This window comes from Arvicanthis niloticus, chromosome 24 (assembly GCF_011762505.2).
Source record: "Arvicanthis niloticus isolate mArvNil1 chromosome 24, mArvNil1.pat.X, whole genome shotgun sequence".
Classification (NCBI taxonomy): Eukaryota; Metazoa; Chordata; class Mammalia; order Rodentia; family Muridae; genus Arvicanthis; species Arvicanthis niloticus.
The window spans coordinates 31,672,701-31,698,551 of NC_133432.1; the positions used below are offsets into that span (position 1 = coordinate 31,672,701).

At 47.9% G+C, this 25,851-nt stretch overlaps 1 protein-coding gene across 2 annotated transcripts in view; it reads right to left on the reverse strand.

Annotated features, from left to right (window-relative positions):
- Card11 (caspase recruitment domain family member 11) overlaps positions 1-25,851 on the reverse strand; it is a 129,490-nt gene that overhangs the window by 27,018 nt on the left and 76,621 nt on the right. For both annotated transcript variants that reach the window (XM_076923542.1, XM_076923543.1), the window contains exons 3-8: positions 14,380-14,592; positions 8,918-9,055; positions 7,173-7,498; positions 3,625-3,804; positions 1,935-2,087; positions 779-904 (exon numbers count right to left, since the gene is read on the reverse strand). In XM_076923542.1, the coding sequence (XP_076779657.1) occupies positions 779-904; positions 1,935-2,087; positions 3,625-3,804; positions 7,173-7,498; positions 8,918-9,055; positions 14,380-14,592 (1,136 nt within the window). The remainder of the gene's footprint in view (positions 1-778; positions 905-1,934; positions 2,088-3,624; positions 3,805-7,172; positions 7,499-8,917; positions 9,056-14,379; positions 14,593-25,851) is intronic.

A 25,851-nucleotide genomic window follows, 5' to 3' on the forward strand; every position in this document is an offset into this window, starting at 1 on the left:
GGGATTCTAGGCAGATGCTCTACCACTGAGCCACACCCCAGCTCCTCACTGGGGGATTCTAGGCAGGGGCTCTACCACTAAGCCACACCCCATCCACATTCCACTGTTAAAGCCCCATCCCCAGCTATCTTCTTGCTTTTTATTTGGAGACAGGGTCTCCCTAAGTTGCCCAACTGACGCTAAACTCACTGTTGTAGCCTCAGCAGGCCTTGAACTTATGACCCTCCTGTTTCTGTCTCCTAAATGCTGAGGTGGGAAGCCTTCACTAGCACACCCTGCTTCTCCCTGAAGTTTGGGGCATCCCAATCTCTAACTTCTGCATCCTCTAACCCTAACCTGTTCTTGCCATGTGTCAGGGACATTGTGAAGGACTGTGTAACCTCCCTCCCTCAGGGTCTATACCATGCTAGTGTAGAAACAAGACCCATTGTACATATGAGAACGCTGAGCCTTCCTGGGGATACCTTGCTTTGAGCTGCAAGATTGGATTTCAACTTTCTCATTTTACTATGAGACCAGCTAAGCACCATGCTTTGTTATGGGAGCCACTGGAGTGCAGCTCAGGCGTCCCCGATCCCTTACGGTCCGTGCATTCTGACCCACTTATCCCGATCTGGAATTTGTCTTTGAGCTGGGGACAGAGACGATGGGTTCATTAGGAAGCTCTGTACGGTCAGGGAGATCGACCACATGACATAGACCACAAGCAAATAGACTTCGTGTGCCACAGCACTGCGGGGCAGCCTCACCATCTGCCACGTGCAGGGTGGCGCCGTACCTGGTCACGCTCCCGTTCCACCTCCTCCAGCTGCAGCATGACTGTGTTCATGCGGTGCTTGTACATTTCACAGTCCTTCCCCAGGGTTGAGCACTTGAGTTCCAGGTCTTCCTTCTCCTCCAGGTACTGCGAGCAACGTGAGAGAGCAATGCAATCCTGGTTCTTTAAGAGGTTAGGGATAGTGGCTGTGTGTGTGCGCGTGTGTGAGTGTGTGTGTGTGTATGTGGCTATGTGTGTGTCTGTGTGTGTAGTATATGTGGCTACACATATGTGGTGTACATGTGTGTGTATGTGGCTCTGCGTGTGTGCGCGAGTGTGTGTGTGTGGTATGCATATATATGTGGCTATATGTGTGTGGTGTGTGGCTACATGTATGTGGTGTGCATGTGTGTGTATGTGGCTGTGTGTGTAGTGTGTGTATGTAGCTATGTGTGTGTGGTATATAGCTACTTGTGTGCATGTGTGTGGCTATGTGTGTGTGTGTGGTGTGCATCTGTGTGTCTGTGGCTATGTGTGTGTGGTGTGTGTATGTGATGTGTACACATATGCAAATGAGAATGCATGTGGCCAGAGGTCAGCATCACATATCTTTATCACTCTCCTTATTTTTCTTGAGACAGGGTCTCTCATTGATCACTCACTGACTGGCTGGTCAGGCAGCCCCAGGCATCCTCTAGTCCCTGCCTCCCAAGTACTAAGATAAGGTTTGTGTGTCACCATGCCTGGCTTTTAAAATGGTTCATAGAAATCTAAATCTTTATGCTTGCACTTTACAGTCTGAGCCTAGTCCAATGGCTGTTTGCTTAGTGGCTACAGTTAGCTTATCCCCTCTCAAATTTGGTGTGTTAATTTGGTTTTGTTTGCCAGTTATCTGATCAAAAGGGACTATGGGAGGAGGCTGGCCAATCACCAGTGGATTGTTGAGGGATGGATTGTGGAGACACATCCTTGGTGGCTTGGACCAGTAAGGGGATGGCAGGGACAGCACTAACCCCCCACATTTACAAACCACAATGGCGCTGGATGCTGGGACTTGCAGTACAGGCAGTTCAGACTAGGGTATGACATCAGAAATTCCTGTTAGCATGCATCTGTGCGTTCTGCTGAGAAAGGCACTGGCTGGCTGTTGATCCCCTGACTCCCGTAGTACTCCCACCTTGTCCCGCAGCTCCTCCGCCTGGCGGACTTCCTCTTGTAGGTTGTAAATTTTGTTGACCAGTTCCTGCCGGTCCTCTAGCGCCTCCTTCCGGTCATGTTCCAGGATGTCCAAGATGGCCTTGTCTGAGTCAGGGAGGCTGCGCTTGCCAGCCTGGGTGGGGTTGGGGACAGAGAGATAAGTACACAAGGAAGAAGTACTACAAGGAAGAAGTACTACAAGAAAGAAGAAGTACACAAGGAAGAGCTACCTCCGGGCAGCCCCAAGATGGCGGAAGATTTTGTGGCATAACAGCGGATGCACGAGGGGCTTTGTCTTGGGTCTTTCAGTGATTTATTATCATTTGAGATTATTACCTGTAAAGGAGCCGGAAACCCAGAGCCCACCGCTCTGTCCCAGCTCTTACTGGAGCCCAGAGAAGCATCTGTGACTTGTCAAGACACTTCAGAGGGGACAAGAAGGGAAACACCTCTGCATTTCACTTATCCCTCTGAAATGCCTAGATTAGCAGATCTCGCTAATCTAGGACTATTCTCTGCTTCAATGGCACTAAGCCCCAGGGCAGCCGTGGGGGTCATTCTATAAGGACGAGATGTGTTTTCGTCCCTTGTAGATGTATTTTGGAACATTAGCCCTCAGTGAGCATTAAATTTCTTTCTGTAGCCACACATTTCTGCGGTGACAAATATGGGAGGCACTTGAGTTTGGCGCATATGGAATAGCATTCAGTGTAATGTCTGGGGATCTTTACGTTTTCCTGAGTATTCTCTTCCCTCAGAGCTAGGGCATTGGCTTCCATGTGGATAGTGACTCTCATTTGCATTTTTCCTTTATAAGTATTCTCATATATAATAAGTGCTCAAGGCACTGCCATCAGATTGAATCCAGGGCATCACACATATAAGTCAGGTGCTCTACCACTGAGCCACACCCCAGCCTCTCACTTGGGGATTCTAGGAAGGGGCTCTACCACTGAGCCACACCCCAGCCCTTCACTGGGGGATTCTAGGCAGGGGCTCTACCACTGAGCCACACCCCAGCCTCTCACTTGGGGATTCTAGGCAGGGGCTCTACCACTGAGCCACACCCAGCCCCTCACTGGGGGATTCTAGGCAGGGGCTCTACCACTGAGCCACACCCCAGCCCCTCACTGGGGGATTCTAGGCAGGGGCTTTACCACTGAGCCACACCCCAGCCCCTCACTGGGGGATTCTAGGCAGGGGCTCTACCACTGAGCCACACCCCAGCCCCTCACTGGGGGATTCTAGGCAGGGGCTCTACCACTGATCTTCAAACTTACAAAATTTTAGACACTCTCTCACCAAGTTGTCCTGGTTGCTCCTGAACACATTTTGCTATCCTAGGGAGCCCTGAATCTTGCAATCATCTAACCTCAGCCTCTCAAGCAGCTAGGATGACAGACCTGAACCACTAGGTCTGGCAAAAAATCAATCAAACAACAACACAACAACAACAACAAACCCAAAACATGTCATATAATGTCAACCTCTGCCAACAGCATGGTTTGTAGTCACTCTTACTTTATGTTGGGAGGAGGTCTGGTGCTAAGGCTGATGTACACTGTCTGTGACCCTGTAGCTAGTAAGCTGGGACTTGGTATTTGTCCTCCAGCAGGTACACCCAGCTTGCCCCACCTAGCCCTCACCTACATAAAGATGATGTGTCTCACCTGGATGATGGACTGCAGCTCCTGGATTTTGGTCTTCAGCATCTCATTTTCCCGCTCTAGCTCCAGAACCTGCTCCTTCTTGGGCCGGTTCTCTATGTCATTCTTGAGCTTGAGGGACTGATTCCTCTCCAGCTTGCATTCCTCCTCCATCTTGTTCAGTCGGTGTTTGAGTTGGTCGATCTGAAAATACGCGCATTAGCAGAGGGGTGAGGATGGCTGTCAGGGAATGCTGGGAAGACAGCTGAGGAGATAGATGGCTCGGTTGGCAAAGTGCTTACCCTCTGAGCATCAGGACCTCAGTTTGGATCCCCAGTGACCACATCAAAAACTAAGCACGGTGGTGTGTGCCTATAACCCAAGTGCTGGGAAGGCTCACTGGTCAGCCAGTCCATCTTACTATGTTAGTTGAAGGCCAGTGAGAGCCTGGTCTGAAAATTCAAGGTGAGTGGTGCCTGAGAGATGTATGGCAGAAGTTTCCTCTGAGTTTTATACTCAGACATACACTTGCATATACATTTTGTGACACAGGCAATGCTCCTAATCTCTCTCTCTCTCTCTCTCTCTCTCTCTCTCTCTCCATCCATCTATCTATTGGAACATAATTCAGAATAAAGTTCTAAGAAGGAAACTTCTAAGTGTCTGCAACAGGCTGGTGCTTCTGACTCCTAAGTAAGCACCCAGAGGCTTCTTCTCTTTGATCACTGTAAAGCAACTGCTGTTTAACATCTTTGATGTTCAGCCCAAGAATGTGGTCTCAGGTTGTGTCCAGACTTCCAGTCCCACACATGTGTGAAACTTACTCTGCTAAAGATTTATGGTGTTTTCTCTGCAGTCCTAGGACATAGATACCATTTGCCTTATCTCTTGCACAAGTGAGAAAAAAAAAAACAATCAACAAACCAACAAATCAAGGAACAACACATGAACCCCAAGGCCCTAGCCAATAAGGTCATAAAGTTGGAAGTGAAAATCTGAACTCTGAAAGAACCTCCTTCTCAAATAAAAGATTTATTTATTTTATGGATATGAGTGTTTTGTCTGCATGTGTGTCTGCACCACATATGTGCCTGGTGAAGGCCAGAAGAGGGTGTGAGATATTCTGGAACTGCTGCTAGAGACAGTGTGAGCTGCCGTGTGGGTGCTGGGAACTGAACCTGGGCCCTCTGAAAGAGCATCAAGTGCTCTTGACCACTGAGCCCTCGCTCCAGCCCTCCCGTAATTTCTGAGGCAAGGCCCCGTTGTGTCACCCAGGCTGGCCTTAGACTTGTTACATAGCCAGTGCTGGCCTTGAACTTGTGATCCTCCCACCTCATTCTCCCTCATGTTGGGAGAATGCACCCTCCATGCCCGGCTTCGTGCTGATGAAGACTCAGTCCCCTGAATTCACACAGCCTGTTTACTGACCAGTCCACTTCATTAAATTGGACGTGACCGGAGCAGAGCTCAGGTTATTTATCCCCGTGTCCCCCTGCAGTGCTTAGCATAGTGTCTTACTCATGGCAGGTTCTTAATAAATATCCTGAAAGTCTGCTTTCCACCCTGCAGCCAGAGCAAGCCTTCTGAGAGATAAATCAGCTGTCATTCCCCAGTTTGCAATCCGTCAGTGGCTTCCCATCACTGGGAAAATAAATCCCAGAGTCCTCACTGTGCCGGTGATCTGGACCTGCACCATCTCTCCCTCCTTCTTTTGCACCATTTATTTATTTAGTTCCAGGCTCACTGTTTCTCCAACCATTTAAAAAGATGGAGGGAGCCAAGAGGTCCCTGACTGGTTTGTGTGTGTGTGTGTGTGTGTGTGTGTTGTTGTTGTTGTTTTACATGTCTGCCCCTGACTTGCTTCCTCAGTCTATTTTATTTATTATTAAACAATATTATTATATTAAATTATATTAAGATAATAAAATTTTATTTATTATTAAGATATTGACTAGCATGTAATAATTATACGTAATGGGTTTCATCATGACATTTTTACCCATGCACACCTTTTATTAATTTTTAAAGTCATATTCACCCTATTAAACTCTCTTGTCCCCTCCTACTCTGCTGATCTCCTTTCTCTTCCCAACTAGTTTTCCCCCTTTTGGGGAACCCAGAGAGTTTCATTAGGGTTGCTTTATAGGGGCAAAGATGAAGCTTTACTGACAGGAATACGACACTTTACCAATGGCTACATCACTGAAGAAGAAGTCTCTCCTTCCTTCAGGAACCACGAGCTGTTTGTAGATCCTTAGGGAGGGCTGGGGACTTCCCCCTTCCATGGCAAGACGTCAGTGAGCCCAGCCTTGTGTGTCTAATCATAGCTCCTGGGAGCTCAGGAGTGCAATGACCCAGTCTGGAAGACAGCACTCCAGTACCTGCCACCCCTTCCTCTGCTCTCCCTCCTTTCTGTCCCATTTCCCATGGCGTTTCCTGTGCCTTTGGGGGAGCCATAAACAGCACCCCTTACTCTCTCCTCATTCCTTATCCTCCTTCTTACTGTCAGACAGAGTCTTGCTCTCCTGTTAGGTAGCATGAGCTGACCTGGCATGGAGACTTGTGATCCTCCTGCCTCAGCTTCCTGAGCTCTAGGGTACAGGTGTCAACAGTCATCTGTGGCACTATCTTCTATTCTTAATATACTACATCGCAAACAATCGGGTGGATTATCCCAGAGTTCCATGGGGCACCTTAGGGATAAGGCTTGTACACCTGGAACAGAGCTAGGAATATGGCGGTCCTCAATAAACCAAAGGAAAGATGAGAGCACAGTGATACAGGCCCATAATCCCAGAATTTATGAGTCTGAGCCATGAGGGCTGTAGGTTCAAGGCCAGCCTGGGCTACATAGTGAAACCCTGACTCAGAAGAATAAAAACAAACAGATAAACAAAAAATCAAAATGGAGTGAACCTTCCACTTTTCTACTTAGGAGTTATTCATTTAATATGACAATCATTTGGCTGGTGGCTGCTTTCTGCTAAACATAATTGATTGTCTTGTGTGCCAGCAACCATGCTGAGCTCTGCAAATACAGGCTCTTGGGAATTGACACCTACCCAACACGTGCTGCCCATTTTTCCACTAAGTTTCGTGAGCATCATAATATGGGGCCGTGGGTCTCCCACGTCTCTTCACACACCTTTAGCCCTAAATCTCCAATGTCTTCTCTCCTCTTTCCTGGAACAGAGTGTCTGTGTGCCTGAGTCTGTACGTATGCAGAGTGGATCTAGGGTCCCTAACTTCCCATGAGCCTTTAGTGCGCGAGCCTGCACATGCGCAGGGCGGATCTAGGCTATCACCCTCTGACCACCATACATGTGTCTACACAAGTGCAGAGTGGGTCTAGGTGGATGAATCCAGCTGCTTGAGACACTCTGGTGCCTGGTGGCTCTAGCACCCTCTGCAGAGGCTGTATCCTCCACCCTCTGTCTTTCACTTGTCTGGGGCACAAAGCTGGGGGGTGGAGGGATGTGTGGCGTATCTGCATGTGCCCTTCTAGGGGCTGTGAGTCCCCAGGATGTTTCTTTTCCCTTCCCTCAGTTTAGCCAGAGCCCAGGCATTCCCACCTCGAGTTGGAGGTCGCGGCTCCGCATCACCGCCATGTTTTTCTCCTCGCTGAGCTGTGCGTAGCGCATGGCTAGGTTGTAGTTGTCGTCCTTGACCTTGACCAGCTCGTCGTTGTAGCTGTCCCGCTCCTCCTTCATCTTGTAGTACCGCTCCTGAAAGGTCAGCAGCTCCACTCGTATCAGGCTCAGCTGTTTCTTCTCATCTTCCAGTTGCCGGGACTTGGCCAGCAGCTCACAACGCTGAAGGTCCTTGGCTTTCACCTGCTGCTGAAGTTTGATGACCTCGTTCATCAGGAAGTGCGTGAGGCCCTCATGGCCTTCCTCCACTGTGGAGAGGGGTACCCAGTGAGACCTGAGGTGCAGGGCAGTGGCGGTGGCATCTACTCACTCAAACACTCACTGAGATGCTCTATATTGTCAGGATCTAGGATTGCCCAGGAGGCAAACCTCTGGGCATGCTTGCAAGGAATTATCAGATGAGGGTAACTAACACACTCTAGCTGCACCATTCCAAGGTTCAGGGTCCTGGGCTGAATAAAAAGAACGTGAGTTGAGCCCCAGCATCCATCTTTCTCTGCTTCCTGACTGTGGATGCATGTGATTGGCTGCCTCACGCTCTTGCGGCCAGGCCCTCCCCACCATGATGGACTTGTACCCTCCTAAAACCCTCTTCCTTCCTTAAACTGCTTTTGTATTTTGTCACAGGAACAAGAGCATCAGCAAATACACCCACCAACTTTTTCTTTGTTTATTTATTGCAATGCTGTGGTTTGAGATATACCCCTTAGCTGTAACTCCAGTGTTCTGTGACACTTTGGAGAGAAAGTCTCACTGAGTTGTCCAGGATGTTCTTTCCCTTGAATTTGCCTACTCAGCCTCCCAAGTATCTGGGATTATAAGCATGTGCTACCAGGCTGGGGGAGCAGCATTTACCAGGCTCTTAGCTCCCACTTGGCACTGGAATTTTAGGGTGAGCCAAACAGGCCCTCATTGCGTTGGATCTTACTGTGTGGCAAGATAAACAGATATTTATAAAAATCAAATAATAATAGCAATATAACTAGACTGTGACAATTCCACACAGTCTAGGCATGGGGTCATGAGCATGTGTCACTGGGTCAGGGCAGAGGCTGAGGTTTGGAGGGACAGGGGGACAATATTGGAAGGAGAGGGAGGGAAGGAATGAGGAAGGAGAAAAGGAGGGCCAGAGAGGAACTGGAACATGTTGTATGTAGTGACCTTGTGGTCAAGTTGAGGACTTGTGTCTTGGTTCTAAACTGGCAAGGCGACTCCTGGAGAACCGAGAGGCCACCACAGCAGGTCTTGATTGGATAAAGGGATCCTGGGGTCTGGGCATGGGGTAGAGAATCCAGGAAGGAGGATTCTGAAGATAGAATAAACTTTTGCCCTGGTTCCAGCCCTGTTTTGAGGGGTGATTAATGACCACCAGTGCTCTCAGTCTGTGCTTCAATTTGTCCCCATCAGTTATAGTAAGTGTACAGCATGTCACTATCCCACAGAGGTATGCACACGTACACACACACACATGCACACACATTCACATGTACGCACACTCACATGTGCATAACACATTTGCATGACACACCTGCGCACACGTGCACACGAATGCACACACACATTCACACATGGGTATGCATGCACAACACACACACACACACACACACACACACACACACACACCCTCCTACTAGATTTTCCTTGCCCCTGGTAGCAGAGCCACTTACCCACAATGGTGGAGAATCTCCGGGTGGGCTCCTTTCCAGTCACCAGCTTGTAAAGTTCTGGGTAGTAAAACTCCAGGCTCTCCAGGAAGACCACATAGCCCCTTTGTCCCTTGGTGTGAAGAATGTCCAACAATCGGCCTGGGGAGAAGTTTAATCCAAGAGAATGTGTCAGACTGGAAGACAGTCTCTGGGTCCTCCTAAACCTATAACCCGTAACAGCTCCAAGAAGATATAAAGATATAGCCTTACCATATTTCTCTCTCTCTCTCTCTCTCTCTCTCTCTCTCTCTCTCTCTCTCTCTCTCTCTTCATCTGGGAACTTATGTGTCATGGTGTATGTGTGTAGGTCAGAAGAGAACCTCAATAATTAGTCCCTGACTTTCCCCTTACTTGAGACAGATGCTCTTGTTTGCTGGCCTGTTAGCTTCCAGGGATTAACCTGTATCCATCTCCCAACTCCTTGAAGAAAACTGACCCCCCATCCCCAGAAAATACCAACTGCCAGTAGCCAGCTAGGGGGGAGATTTCACGAGGAATTCTTGAGACCCTCTCTTACCCAGGCTGCATTTGGCTGGCTTTTGCTTGAGCAGGTCTTGTGCATGCCAAGTGTGAATTCTTGTGTGCAATAGCCCGGTCATGTCTGACAAATATGTCTGTCTTTCCTAGACACCCACTACCCTGACTCTTACCTTCTTTCTGCTCTTTCTTTATGATCCCTGAACCTTGTGTGTGTGAAATGCATGCATATGGGTGTGTGTGTGTGTTATAAATGTCTCATTTGGAGGAGTTTAAATGGTGTTGCCCTGTAATGGGGACAATGACTCTCTCAGACACCTTCTTCTTTGATTCAGGGCCTTTTGCTAATGTACACTGTGGCCAGTGAACCTTAGCCAATCTCTCCCCAGCACTAGGATTAAAGTGTGAGCCACCACACCCAGAGTCTCACCCTATTCTCATTCCTGAGTTATAGCATGGAGTCTGGACAATGTGGATAAGAGAGCCAGGTCCTTGTCAGAGTCTCATGAGTGTTTAATGTGTTAATAAATGGATAAAGCCTGGATAGATGGCATTATTGCCAGAGGCAGCCATAAACCAGCACTTTCAAAGATTTTCCTAATCTACCAGTGCTAAAACAAACCATGAGGGGGCAACTGAGGGATTTTGCCTTGCATGTGCAAGGTCCTGGGTTTGACTCCCAAGTAACACAAAAAGACAAAAACCAAACCCCATGAAGCCAGAAAACAACAATACAACAACAACAACAACAACAACCACCACCACCACCAAAACTGACCACAAAGGCACCAGCTCTTCTGTGTTAGAGAAGAGTGGGAGTCTATGCTATGGGATAATAACCGCCTAGCTCTCTGGGATTCAGTCTAGGAAGACACATATTTGCATGCTATTTGAATGTGAAATGCCTTCCAAAGGCTCGCAGGTTTGAATACTCAGCTGGTGGCACTGTTTGGGAAGGTTGTGTAGCCTTCAGGAGGTGGAATCCGCTGGAGGGAGTCTGTCACCCGAGGAAGGCCTTGAGGTTTCATAGCCCAGCCCCATTTCCTGCTTATGTTTAGCTTCCTGTGTGTACGTACAATATGACGAGCCACGATGGATTGAGTCACCACAGACTGGGAGTCAAAACAAACCTTTCCCTCCCTTAAGTTGCCTCTTGCTGGGCATTTTGTCATATCAAAAAGAAAGGTAAGTAAGACATGTGGAAAGCTGGGGGAGTCATAGGGAAGGGGCACAGATGTATGCTCTGGGAGTCTTACACATCCTGAAAACGTAGAATTCTTCCTGAAGTTTTGAAGGAGTCAGCTCAGGAACAGAGAGGCTAATTAACATTCCTGGTCAGCTCAGGAAAGGCCCGGTAAGAGAGACACTAATCAACATTCCTCAGACAACTGGGGAGAAGACTGACCTGTGGGTGGGGGAGGCCCAGAGCACACGACACATCCCACAGGACAGACCGCTGGCCACCTGCAGACAAAGGAAGTCCCTGCCACCTCATTCCCTAAAGACCAATCAGTTTAAAAGTCACACTGTTCTGCCAAACATATTGTACCTAGCTGCTGTTTCTCTGTGCTACCCCTGGAGACTGTATAAATGTCCACTGAACGAACTGTGAGGGGTCGCCTCTCCTTTTGTATGCAGGATGACCCCAGCATGCTGCAACAATAAAAATTCCTCTTGCTTTTGCAATGATCCCGGCTCTAAATTGTTCACTCAGGGCGTCCCTGGTAAACTAAGGCTTGTCAGAATCTTACAGTTTTAGCATCTATCCTCCTTTCTGTAGTTTGATTTCTTTTTTGTCCTCCTAAAGGTTTGTGTGTTGGGAGCTTGGTCCTTAATTCTAGAGAATATACTTGGCGGTGGGGCTTTAAAGGGATGGGGACCAGTGGAGGATCCTAGATTCATTCAGGATCCAGGCTTTGCTCCTGAAAAGTTTCTCTGATGTCCTGGTGATGTCATCATTTCCTCACCCAATGTCCCATCTATCACATGACACAAATAAGAAGTCTTTCACCAGAGCTGAGTCTAATCTAAGTTAAACACATTTTTTTCTTCTTTATAAACTGTCCTGCCTCAGGTCTTTGTTATATCAACAAATACAAGGGCTAAGACACTACTGATTTCTCCTACTGTTTATACTTCATGATCTTTCTTTAAATATTTTCAGATATCATTTCCCCTGAGGTTCCTAACACTCCACTGTTTCCCTAGGACAGAAAGGGTCCATTTCATCGTGTGTCAGTCTTGGCTGTTTCGTTTAAGCTGCCTGGAGCACTACATTGAAAAGGATTCCAAAGCGGCATCCAAGCTCAGTGGGAAAGCATGCTGCGATTAATTAAGGCTGGCCTCCATGGATGCAGGAGACAATGGAAGCTTGCCGACTGCTTGTCATCTGTGCTGTGGGGTGGGGATTTTCAAACCCTTCCAACTGTGATCCGCAGAAAGGAAAACACTGTGCAGTGTGACCCAGTGGCCTACACAGAGATGAGCACACAAACATGGGTGCATCAGAGAGCACAGGAAAGTGGAGCATGTCCTGTGAACCATTAGAAGCCTGTGGATTTCTTCTTAGAACAGTATAGTAAATGGAGTATTGTGGTGATGGGGATGGAAACCAGGGACTTGTGCATACTAGGCAAACACTCTACACTAAGCCACACCCCCAGCCCCTCACTGGGGGATTCTAGGCAGGGCTCTACCACTGAGCCACACCCCAGCCCCTCACTGGGGGATTCTAGGCAAACACTCTACACTAAGCCACACCCCCAGCCCCTCACTGGGGGATTCTAGGCAGGGCTCTACCACTGAGTCACACCCCCAGCCCCTCACTGGGGGATTCTAGGCAGGGGCTCTACCACTGAACCACACCCCAGCCCCTCACTGGGGGATTCTAGGCAGGGGCTCTACCACTGAGCCACACCCCCAGCCCCTCACTGGGGGATTCTAGGCAGGGGCTCTACCACTGAGCCACACCCCCAGCCCCTCACTGGGGGATTCTAGGCAGGGGCTCTACGACTGAGTCACACCCCCAGCCCCTCACTGGGGGATTCTAGGCAGGGGCTCTACCACTGAACCACACCCCAGCCCCTCACTGGGGGATTCTAGGCAGGGGCTCTACCACTGAGCCACACCCCCAGCCCCTCACTGGGGGATTCTAGGCAGGGGCTCTACCACTGAGCCACACCCCCAGCCCCTCACTGGGGGATTCTAGGCAGGGGCTCTACGACTGAGTCACACCCCCAGCCCCTCACTGGGGGATTCTAGGCAGGGGCTCTACCACTGAACCACATCCCAGCCCCTCACTGGGGGATTCTAGGCAGGGGCTCTACCACTGAGCCACACCCCCAGCCCCTCACTGGGGGATTCTAGGCAGGGGCTCTACCACTGAGCCACACCCCCAGCCCCTCACTGGGGGATTCTAGGCAGGGGCTCTACCACTGAGCCACACCCCAGCCCCTCACTGGGGGATTCTAGGCAGGTGATCTACCACTGAGCCATACCCCCAGCCCCTCACAGGGGGATTCTGGGCAGGGGCTCTACCACTGAGCCACACCCCCAGCCCCTCACTGGGGGATTCTAGGCAGGGGCTCTACCACTGAGCCACACCCCAGCCCCTCACTGGGGGATTCTAGGCAGGTGATCTACCACTGAGCCACACCCCCAGCCCCTCACAGGGGGATTCTGGGCAGGGGCTCTACCACTGAGCCACATCCCCAGCCCCTCACTGGGGGATTCTAGGCAGGGGCTCTACCACTGAGCTACACCCCAGTCCATTGGGGGATTCTAGGCAGGGGCTCTACCACTGAGTCACACCCCCAGCCCCTCACTGGGGGATTCTAGGCAGGGGCTCTACCACTGAGCCACACCCCAGACCCTTACTGGAGGATTCTTGCAGGTGCTCTATGACATAGGTACATCTCCCAGCAAAATAGTATTTTAAAATATTATATACATCAGACCAAGATTGAAGACTTACATACTTATATATCTATATCTATAGATATCTATGTATCTACATATCTATCTATCTATCTATCTATCTATCTATCTATCTGCCTATCTATCTATCTATCTATCTATCTATCTATCTATCTATCTATCTCTGCAGCACTGAGATGTGATACAGATCTCGCTGTTGTTTTTACTGTGTACAAGGTCAGAGGTGTCACTAATTAGTACTGTGATCTGCCGCCTGCTGACATTCGATACCATGAGGTGAAGCTAAACGTCATTGTAGGTTTGCAAACGCAGAACATGAACCCTCCCCTTCAAGTTCAATGGTTCTGAGTTCTGCACACACAAAGCTTAGACAAGGCAGGGAGTGGCCTACTGTGATGTCCTTTCCTCCCGGTACCGTAACGTTTCAACCCAGATATGAAAGGATCAGAGATGCTCAGATGAAGACATGCCAAGGCTTGGGCATCATGAAGCTCAGGAGGTTCACAAGGCCCCACCCAGAGGTTTCAGAGGCAGTGACAACTGCTGCGGAGAGGACGCTTCAGTGTAGCTGCCTGCAAGTGAGGGACCCATTACCCAGGCTCCTGCAAGGAGACCTTCACACACACTGTGCGGACCCCTTTACCCACAAACGCAACCTCTCTCCCACACTCGTGGGAGGGAGTTCCCCACGCAGGCTCCTTTAAGGAACTCTTCAACTCCGTTCCCGTAAGTAACACCATACGTTCTTATGTAACTCCTCATCCACCCTGATAAGTTGCTCATTGGTTCCTTGGGATAGACTTGGGTGGAGCTGTGTCCTTGGTCTGGCATTGGTGCCTAGCGCTGGGGTTGGGGGTGGTGAGTAGATGTTCGTCCAAGCCTCATTTGCGAAAGGCAAGCAACATATCTCCGAACCCCAGAATTCAAAGCCCTCTTAGGAGATCCAGCTAATCGAAGGCATGCCCTTGACTGGGCATGCGTGGTTCACACATTTCCCTTCCCTCCGTTACCTGCACGGTTGATCTTCGACGGCAGCATGGGTGCATTGAGCACCTCGTCTTCATCTTGCTCGTCGATGACCTTGCACTGGCGCAGGTAGGGGGTGAGCTTGGCGGGGTTGATGTAGCGGCTTAGCATGTGCCGGTTGCATTCCACGTTATCCCACAGGGCTTCCTCTTCGTCCTTCAGCGTCTCCATGTAGTCATCCATAGCTGGCCCTCCTCCTGTGAGGCATAAACCCCAACAAGGTTAATAAAAAAGCCTCTATGAAACAATGCTATAAAACGCTCAGGAGTGACGGCTGGCAAATATCGCTAAAAATAAATGTATAGCAGAGAAAAGTGCATAGGACAGATTGCCTCTTATCCGAGGGAGAAGGGGATGGAAACATAAATACAAGTGTAAATTTTCTTACACACTAAACACAAAACACTAGAAAGATGAGCAGTAACATTTTTAAAGGACAGTTTATGGGGAGAGATGGAAAGTCCTGTCACAGGAGTGTACGCTCTTTCCATGGAGGTGTTATTCTACTAAGAATATAGCTTCCTCCAAATAATATTTATATAACACCATTTGTTTCCAGATTCCACACAAATGATCCTATACTGTGTGTATCCCCTTTGATATTGTCCTTTTCCCCTCTGCATTTTTTTGAGGTTTATTTAGGTGGGTGCATATAGACCTCATTTTTTTTTAAATGTAGTTTTATTACGATACAACTCAAACACTATAAACTTGTTCATTTTAATTCAATGACTTAAAGAATTATTTACTATTTATGAGGGTCTGCACGCATGCGTTTATGCGCACCTCATGTGCTCATGAAAGCCAGAAGAGGGTGTCAGATCTCCGGGCACTGTAATTACTTGTGGTTGTGAGCTGCCGATTTTGGTGCTCAGACTGAACCTGGGTCCTCTGCAAGAGCTGAGCTGCTGAGCCGCGTCTCCAGCATAAACAATACTATGTTGTTCATTTATCAGTATTAGTTATAGTGGCCCAATATTTTAAGGTACTTCTGTCTTTCCTAAAAGAAACCTCATACTCTCATACTTATTAGTGGTTACTCTTTTGAAGAACGTATTTGGTCGGCTGGTTATTCAGTTCTCTCTCTCTCTCTCTCTCTCTCTCTCTCTCTCTCTCTCTCTCTCTGTGTGTGTGTGTGTGTGAGCACATGCAGGTATATGAGCATGTACACCTGTGTGCACAAACAGAAGGCAGAGAGCATCAGGCACTCTGATCATCTGTTTTACTCCTTCTAGACAGCATCTCTCATTGAACCTGGAATTAGATGGACAACCATCATCAAACCTAGGGATCCTCTTGTCTCCGCCCCTCTGCACTGGGGTTATAGGTGTAATCATAGTGCCTGGCTGTTTACATGAGAGGTAGAATTCGAGCTCAGGTTCTTACGCTGTACAGCAAGTGCTCTCCACTGAGCTGTCTCCTCTGCCCCATTAGCGGTCACTCGATCTCCAGTGTCCCATCTGCACCCACACATCTGCTTTCTGTCCGTGGTTCTCCCTATGCACAGATTCAAAACATGTAACCTTTTGTGGACAGCTTTTTCTCCATACCCTTCTCAAAGCTTGATCATTCTGAAACGAGTATCAATCTGCCTTCCCTCCCTCTCTTTCTTTCTCCCTGGCTTTCCACCACCCTGCCCCTTCCTCATCCCTTCCTTTCAAAACAGTTTTCTTTATTGGGCTAGAATTCATGTGCCATATGATTCATCTTTTTAATGTGTACAGTTCAATGGTTCACAAACTGTGTGACTGTCACCACAATCAATTGAAAACGTGTTCGTTATTACAAAAAGAAACCCAGCCATCTATTTCCTCCAACACCTACGGGCTCCTGGCAACAACTCATGTACTTCCTGTTTCCCTGGCCCCCCCACTTTTGTTTCTGCGGCTGTGATAAAATGCCCGACAGGACAGCAGCTTAAGGGATAAAGGGTTTATGCTAACTCACGATTCCAGCTCACTGTCAATCATGGCAGGGAAGACAAAGCAGGGTGTTGGAAGCAGCCGATCATTTCACACCCACAGTCGACTGAGGGGAGAAATGCAGGCTTGCCTTAGAGAGTTCAGCTCACTTTTTCTACCCTAAGGCAGATCAAAGCCAAAGTGCAGGGAATGGCTCTTTCTGAAACAGTACCTGAAACACCTTGTCTTTAGACATGCCCACAGGTCAAGCTGAGCTAGACAATCTTCAGCAAGACTCTTCCCATGTCATTCTACACTGTGTTCAGTGATGATCCAAACCATTATCACACACAAACTTGCCTTTTCTGTACAACAGGATCACAACTTCCTGCCTTCTGTGGCATGGTTATTCCACATGCTTACACTTCCTCCAAAAACTTGTCCATCAAGACTGGCCAGTCAAGGAGGCTTTGAGTTCGACCTTCAGAACCCACATAAAAACCTGAAAGTGTGAACAGTGGTTCACACTTGCAATCCCAGCTCTTAGGAGGCAAAGACAGTGGATGCCTGAGGCTCACTGGACAGCCAGCCTTGACTACTTGGTGTGTTTCAGACCAGTAAGATACCTTGTCTCAAAAGACCCAAGGTGGGCAGTATATGAAAAAATGACAGCAGTTTTGCCCTATACAAACAGGTACACCCACACAGGTGGACACACTCAGACTTGTCCTATACACACAGGTGCACCTCCACACAGGTGGACACACACCCAGACTTGTCCTGTACACACAGGTGCACCTCCACACAGGTGGTCACATGCTCAGACTTGTCCTATACACACAGGTGCACCTCCACACAGGTGGTCACACACTCAGACTTGTACTGTACACACAGGTGCATCCCCACACAGGTGAACAGATGTTCAGACTTGTCCTGTACACACAGGTGCACGCTCACACAGGTGGACACACATTGTCAAACGATTGCCTCTTGTGTTGGTTTCACTGTCTGGCTCTTCATGCACTGATGGATGGCTGGGCTCATTCTGCCTCCTTGAATCATTTGACGGACAGTGCTGCTCAGGACACGCATGACTGGGACTTTGTGGGGACATGTGTGCTTTTTAATCCCTTGAATACAGAGAACTGGAAACTCTAAGCTGGATGGAAATTCCGTGTTTAAAAAAATTCTGTGTGTGTGCGTGTATGACGTATGTGTGCATGTTTGTGAGACATACCCATGCACATGTGTGGAGCCCAGAGGAGGATGTTGGGGTCCCATTCTATCACTCCTTCCTCTGTTGCTTTGGAACAGGTCTCTTACTGACCCTGGACATAGGCTGGTGATTAGCCAGCCCCAGTGACCTTGTTGTCCCTTACTCCACGGCACAGCCATACTTGGCTTTCTATATGCATGGCCTGCTGAAAATGTGAACTCGGGAATGTGAAAACGTATGTTCTCAGAGCAAGTGCTCTTACCCACTGAGACATCTCCTCAGACCCAGGAGTGTGTAAGCTACATTTTGAGGACTTCCCACAGTATATTGCAAAGCAAGGGGCACCATTTCCCATGGTGCAAGTGATGCTGGAGGACCCTGACCCCTCCATGACTCCTCCCTGACCCCTCCCTGACCCCTCCCTGACCCCTCCCTGATCCCTCCCTGGCCCCTCCCTGGCCCCTCCCTGACTCCTCCCTGACCCCTCCCTGACCCCTCCCTGACTACTCCCTAACCCCTCCCTGGCCCCTCCCTAACTCCTCCCTGACCCCTCCCTGGCCCCTCCCTGACCCCCCGACCCCTCCCTGGCCCCTCCCTGGCCCCTCCCTGACCCCTCCCTGACCCCTCCCTGGCTCCTTCCTGACCCCTCCATGACCCCTTCCTGGCCCCTCCCTGACTCCTTCCTGACCCCTCCATGTCCCCTTCCTGGCCCCTCTCTGACCCCTCCATGACCCCTTCCTGGCCCCTCTCTGACCCCTCCCTGACCCCTCCCTGACCCCTGCACATTCTCTGGCCAATGCCAGCTCTCTTCCATCTCCTGTGATAGCTGATCCACTGCTTGTGAAATAGCATCTCATTGTGGTTTTGATTTGCATTTTCCTAATGACTAATGGTGCAGAGTGCCTGTTCATGTGCACATTGGCCACTTGTGTAGAGGAATATCTGTTCAGAGCCTTCACGCATGTGCACGCTTCCTCCTGAATCCTGTATGCAAGGCTGTCATCAGACTTGCAACTGTCTATAAGACAAGGTTTGTCGCTCACACTTTCTTTTGTAAAGTTCCATTTGTGTGCATATGTGCATGTGTGTATGTGTGTGTGCATATGTGCACCTGTGTATGTGTGTGCATATGTGCACCTGTGTATGTGTGTGCATATGTGCACCTGTGTATGTGTATGCATATGTGCGTGTGCATACATGTGTGTGCATATGTGTATATGTGCGCATATGTGCATGTGCGTATGTGTGTGCACATATGTGCACATGTATACATGTGAGTACATATGTGCACGTGCATACATGTATGTGGATATGTGCACCTGTGTATGTGTGTGCATATGTGCACGTGCGTATGTGTGTGTATGCATATGTGCATGTGTGTACATGGATGAGCGTGTGCCAGAGCACACATGTGGATGTTAGAGGGCAACTTGGGAGAGCTGGTTCTCTTTCCACCATGTGGGTTCCTGAGATTCAATTCAGGTTGACATTATGGTGGCACCTGCCTTTACCTGCAGAGCCATCTCTCTGGCCTGTAACTTTTAAATTCAGATGTCGTCTAGTTTGTTGACTGTTTTTCACCTCAGCATTCATAAAACACTCATTGTCTAACACAGTGGGCCTCACCCTTCCTAACGCTGTGACCTTCTAATACAGTTCCTCACGTTGTGGTGACCCTAACCATAAAATTATTTCATTGTTACTCTGTAAGTGTAATTTTGCTACTTTTATGGATTATGATGTAAATTCCCGACATGCAGGATGTCTGATATGTGACCTTAACCCCACAGGGGTCATGGCCCACAGGTTGAGAAACACTGGTCTAATAGTAAAACAATGACCATTTGTAAAGAAATACATTTTTTTTTTTGTTACAGTTTTATGTGTAAGCTTTTAAATCAAGGCTTATGATTCATTTCATTAAATCGTGTTTGTGGTGTGACGTAGGCATCTGATTCCACTGCCATGTTAAAATATCTGGACAAAAGCAACTTCAGGGAGATGGGCTCACAGTTGGAGGGGATCATTGCCTCATGGTCGAGAAGCCATGGTGGCAGGAACGGGGACCAGCTGATCACATCCCATCCACAGTCAGGAAGCAAAGAATGAACAGGAAGTGAGGCCAGACTATAAAGCCTCAAAATCCAACTCCAGTTACCCACCTCTTCCGTCAAGGCTGCACTTCCTAAATGTTCTATAGCCCCTTCCCAAAGGGCACCACCAATTGCACCCAAGGGTTTAAACCCATGAGCCAATGGGGACATGGGACATGTCATAGTCAAGCCACATAAAGGTCCAAGTCTTTCTTTCTTTCTTTCTTTCTTTCTTTCTTTCTTTCTTTCTTTCTTTCTTGTTCTTGATTATGTTTTCTTCTTCTTCTTCTTCTTCTTCTTCTTCTTCTTCTTCTTCTTCTTCTTCTTCTTCTTCTTCTTCTTCTTCTTCTTCTTTCTTCTCCTCCTCCTCCTCTTCCTCCTCTACCTCCTTTTCCCTCCTCCTCTACCTCCTTCTCCTCTTCTTCCTCCTCCTCCTTTTCCCTCCTCCTTATCCTCCACAACACCTCTTCCTCCTCCCCTTCTCCTCTTCCTCTGCTCCCAGTCCTTCATCTTCAATTGAAAACTCTAATATTGCCTGTGTGTGTGACTGTGTGTGAGTTTGCACATGAGTGCAGGTGCCCATGGAGGTCAGAAGAACTAGAGTTTCCTGGAACTAGAGTTATAAGTGATTGTGAGCCAATGGGAATCAAACCTGGGTCCTCTGCAAGAGAAGTGAGCTCCTTAACTGCATTTAAAAATGTGTAGATATCTAGTTGTTCAAGTATGATTTGGTGAAAAAAAATTAATCTTCCCCAACTGGATGATCTTGGTGCTCTGCACATCAGCTGGTTAATGCTAGTGTTTGCTCCTCAGCTCTCAATACTATCGCATTGATCTATATTTTTCATGCCAGAACTTCACTGTCCAGGCTCATATGTAGGTTTTGACATTGAGAAATAGGAGTTCTCCAACCTATTTATTTATTTATTTATTTTTGATAGTAGCTTTGGCATCTAATGAGATACCCCCTTACAATTTTAGGATTCATTACTTAGTTTCATTGGATGTGTATGTTGTGTGCATGCATATATATACATATAGATATATATATAGCCAAAAGCTGATGTTTGGTGTCTTTCTCTCCACTGTTTTTTTTTTTTTTTTAGTAGAGTCGCTCAGTGAACCAAGAGCTCATCAATTTGGCTAGACTGTTTGGCCTGTGAGTTCCAGGGATCCTCCTCCTGCCTCTGCCTCCCAAGTGCTGTTGTTATGAATGTACACTGCTGTGCGCCTGGCTTTTTACTTGTGTGATAGGAACTGACATCTCTCCAGACCCTCTCCTGCCATTTCTGCAGAGAAAAAACCAGCTGGTATTCTGACAGTCAACCCACTCAAAGTGAAGAGCGACTTGTGAATGGTGGTTATCCGGCAAGATGGGGGTCTCCCGATCTCCAAGCGTGGATGTCTTTTTTTGTATCTACATTTTTTAAAAATTCTTTCAGCAATGGTTTATAGCTGATAGTGTGTGCCACAGGTTAAGTATCAAATGTCACCCAAAGGTCTGTCACTAGGGACATAGGATATAAAGGGAATATGAAAAATCTCTCTCTCCTTCCCTGCCTTCTCCTCTTCCCCTTTCTCTCTCTGTTTTTCCTGTCTTGACATTCTCTGTCACCATGATGTGCTGTTCTCACCAGAGGCCAAAACCCGAGTGTCACCTGATCTTGGACTCTAGAGAGTGTGACCTGTTTTTAACCTCCTAAGCATCATGTATCAGAGAATTTCATTACAACGTCAGAAAGCTCACTAATACAAAAAAGGAAATCTTGCATTTCTTTTGATAAATTTATTCCTACATGGTTTTTATTATTTCAATGATTATAAATGGGCTTCACTTCTTTAAATTCATTTGAGGAATGTTCATTGATGGTGTATGAATACACTATTGATTTTCATGTGTTGATATTAAATCTTTAATTTTATTCAGTAATGTTTCACAGTTTGCAGGGAATGTTCCAGCGTGGGTGTTGACTGCCACTCAAAAGTCTGTGTGTGAAGACATGGTCCTTAGGGGGTACATCAGGGTGGGAGGCTCTGGCCTTTGGGAAGCCTGTGTCATATGAAATTATTTACTAGTTTCAATAGTTCCTTAGTAGGGGGTCTTATGACTATCTATGTGTAAGATTATGTCATATCAGAGACTTTTAATTCTTCTGTCTTTTCAATCTGGATACAATTGTGTGTGTGTGTGTGTGTGTGTGTGTGTGTGTGCATGCACACTAATGGATATGATTTTATGCTGCTAATAGAACCCAGGACTTTGAGCTTTCTATGTAAGCACTCTACCACTGAACTACGCCCCAGCCCCTCACTGGGGGATTCTAGGCAGGGGCTCTACCACTGAGCCACACCCCAGCCCCTCACTGGGGGAGTCTAGGCAGGGGCTCTACCACTGAGCCACACCCCAGCCCCTCACTGGGGGATTCTAGGCAGGGGCTCTACCACTGAGCCACACCCCAGCCCCTCACTGGGGGAGTCTAGGCAGGGGCTCTACCACTGAGCCACACCCCAGCCCCTCACTGAGGGATTCTAGGCAGGTGCTCTACCACTGAGCCACACCCCAGCCCCTCATTGGGGGATTCTAGGCAGGGGCTCTACCACTGAGTCACACCCCAGCCCCTCACTGGGGGATTCTAGGCAGGGGCTCTACCACTGAGCCACACCCCAGCCCCTCACTGGGGGATTCTAGGCAGGGGCTCTACCACTGAGCCACACCCCAGCCCCTCACTGAGGGATTCTAGGCAGGTGCTCTACCACTGAGCCACACCCCAGCCCCTCATTGGGGGATTCTAGGCAGGGGCTCTACTACTGAGCCACACCCCAGCCCCTCACTTGGGGGATTCTAGGCAGGGGCTCTACCACTGAGCCACACCCCAGCCCCTCACTGGGGGATTCTAGGCAGGTGCTCTACCACTGAGCCACACCCCAGCCCCTCACTGAGGGATTCTAGGCAGGTGCTCTACCACTGAGCCACACCCCAGCCCCTCACTGAGGGATTCTAGGCAGGTGCTCTACTGTTGAGCTACACCCCAGCCTCTCATTGAGGGAGTTTTAGCCAGATTCTTAGCTGCTGTGGAGTCCAAATCCATACTGGGAGGTTCTAGACCAGCCCTCTACCCTTGGGCTTCCCCCCACCAGCTCTTTTGTCTTCTCTTTCTCCTTTATACCTAATTGCTCTGCATAGCACCTCAGTACACAGAAAATAGAGAGTGTGAACACTCTTTTTTTTTTTTTATTCCTGGATCTTAGGGTATAAACCCCCAGTCTTTACCACTGAACATGATATTCTCTCTCTCTCTCTCTCTCTCTCTCTCTCTCTCTCTCTCTCTCTCTCTCTCTCTCTGTTACTCTGTCTCTATACTCTATATCATTCCCTCTCCCTCTCCCTCTCCCTCTAATAGGTGTCACTTATTAGACTCAGGAAGTTCACTCACATTTCTGGCTTGTTGACCATTGCTATCATGAATGGCTCATCAATTCTGATTTTGTTAAATCAGACTTTCCTGCATCTATTGAGACGATTGTGTGGCTTTTAAGATTCTATCAACGTGGTGTGTTCCATAAACTGATTTTTAGATGCCAATTAAACCTTCCACCCCAAGGATAAATCCAATTTACACACACACACACACACACACACACACACACACACACACACACCTTGACTCAGTTTTCTAGGTGTAAGATAAAAAGTATTTTGCATTGGTATTCATAAGAATTATCCATCTGTGGTTTTCTTTAATTGTAATGTCTGGTTCTGAGTTCAGGTTCATTTCAGAATGACCTGGGAAATAATCTTTCCCATTCAACATTTTGGAAGAGGTTTTGGAGAGTTAATGTTAAAATCTCTCTTGCTTAGTCAAGCTTACAACTAGAGGCATTTGAACCTATGGTTTTCTCTGAGTGTTGAGGTCGTATGTGTGTGTTTGTGCATGTGTGTTTGTGTATGTAGAAGCCATAGGTCAGCCTTAGGTGTTGTTCCTCAGGTATCATCCACCTTATTTTGAGACGGGGTCTCTCACTGGCCCAGAACCTTCTGATTGAGCTAAGATGGCTGGTTAGCAAGCACCAGAAGCCACCCTGTCTACTTCCCAGTTCTGTGGTTACAGGAGTATGTCACTGCATCAGGTTTTTAAAAAACATGGCTTCTGGATATGAAACTCTATCCTCCTCATACAAGTATGGCAAGCATTTTGCAGACAGAGTCATCTCCCCAGACCCATTGGTGTTTGATGAGATCACTGTTTTTACATTCTCTTTCTTTCTTTCTTTCTTTCTTTCTTTCTTTCTTTCTGTATTTATTATACATAATATGCCATACACTATATATTATGTATTATATAATATACAATATAGTAATTACATATATAATACATAATATATCACATATCATATTACACATGTTATATACTATATATATTCATATTCTGAACCCAAAGCTTGCCCAGCTTGCTCCTGGGATTCCTTGTCTCTGTTTTCTAAGTGCTGGGATTACAAATGGGCCACCATAGCCATCTAACATTTATATTCAGGTCGTCATGGTTATGCACAAAGTGCTTTAGCTGCGGAGACATCTCCCAAGACACTCTTTTGACCTCCGGAGGCTCACAGAACAGTTCTCTACAGTCATTCAACTGTGCGGTCGAACACTGGAACATTTTGCTTCCATCTAACAGAAACCTGGTACCAATGGCCAACTACTCTACCCTTCCCTGCTCTTGGTTTTTCAGTTTTAGCTGTCAATACAACTTTAGAGTCACCTGGGAAGAGAGTATTTGTTCAAAAAACTTTCTAAAATTATATATTTATTTTATTTATGTGACTACACTGTAGCTGTCTTCAGACACACCAGAAGAGGGCATCGGACCCCATTTTAGATAGTTGTAAACCACCATGTGGCTGCTGGGAATTGCACTCAGGTCCTCTGGGATAGCAATCAGTGCTCTTAACCACTGAGCCATCTCTCCAGCCCAGGAAAAGAGTCTTAAGGAAAGATTGTCTAGGTCAGGTTGGCCTGTAAACACACCATGAGGGAACGTTTTCTTGACTGGAATGATTTAAGTGGACGGCCTGGGCAGCTGTGGGCTGTACCATTCCCTTGGACTGTCCATGAATAGAGAGAAATGAACTGAACAGTCAGCATACAGCATTCACTGTTCTGTGTCTTGACTGTAGATGTGATGTAATTAGCTACCTCACGTTCCTGCCCTGACTTCCCCACAATGGTAGACTGAAACTAGCTACAACAACCCTTTTTCTACTGTAGGTTGCTTTTTGTCAGGGTACTTAACTACAAAAAACCGAGGAAACCAGGACACTCACTTCATTTCCTTGAAGTTGTATCCCCTCCCCCACTCCGCTCAGGGCCCATTTATCTATAAGATGGTGGGTTTCTTGTTGTCCTGAGTCTTTGTGATGTATATCACAAATCCCTGAACTGCAAATGTGTGACTCTGTGCAAAGACCCTCTCAGCAAAGAGCAGCAAACCAGGGGTTGAGAGCGTGCATCTTGGGGGCTGAGTAGATAAGAGTCTAGGACGCATGGCTTCCTGCCCTTCAGGGACACAGCATGGGGAGCTTAGTGCCGTAGAGATGTGTCCCGTGTGTGTGCATGGCGGGTAGTAAGCAACGCTAGAAATGACTGTGGTAAAACCTTCGTCCTTAAGTGGACATGATGGGGACCTACCTCCAGCCTCAGAGACAAGTTGTCACAGACCTGTGGAGTCATAGGAACTGAAGCATCATGAGCAACCTATGTAACATGATCCAGTGGATCCAGTGCATTCTGTGGCTCCTCCCACTGGAGGGACTCAGAGTTCCACAGTGAGAGTCAGTTGCTGACACAAGAAGCCACAGGACCATGTCACAGCAGTATAGTGAGGCCCACAGGAGAGGAATCACAAAACCTACGGAAGCGGCTCAGTATGGCAGGCATCATGTCTGAACTTTCATAGAAATCACTTCATTTAAACTGAGCCTGGAGTTTCATGTCTGAGATCCCAGATATTCAGAAATCTGGGGCAGAAAAATCACAGGTTAAAGGGCTGCCTGGGCATGAGTTCATGAGTTCAGTGTGAGCCTAGATAACTTAAAGAAATCATGCCTCAAAATAAAAAGTTTAAAAGGGCTTGAGAGTGTGGCTCAGTGGTAGAGCCCCTGCCTAGAATTCCCCAGTGAGGGGCTGGGGTGTGGCTCAGTGGTAGAGCATCTGCCTAGAATCCCCCAGTGAGGAGCTGGGGGTGTGGC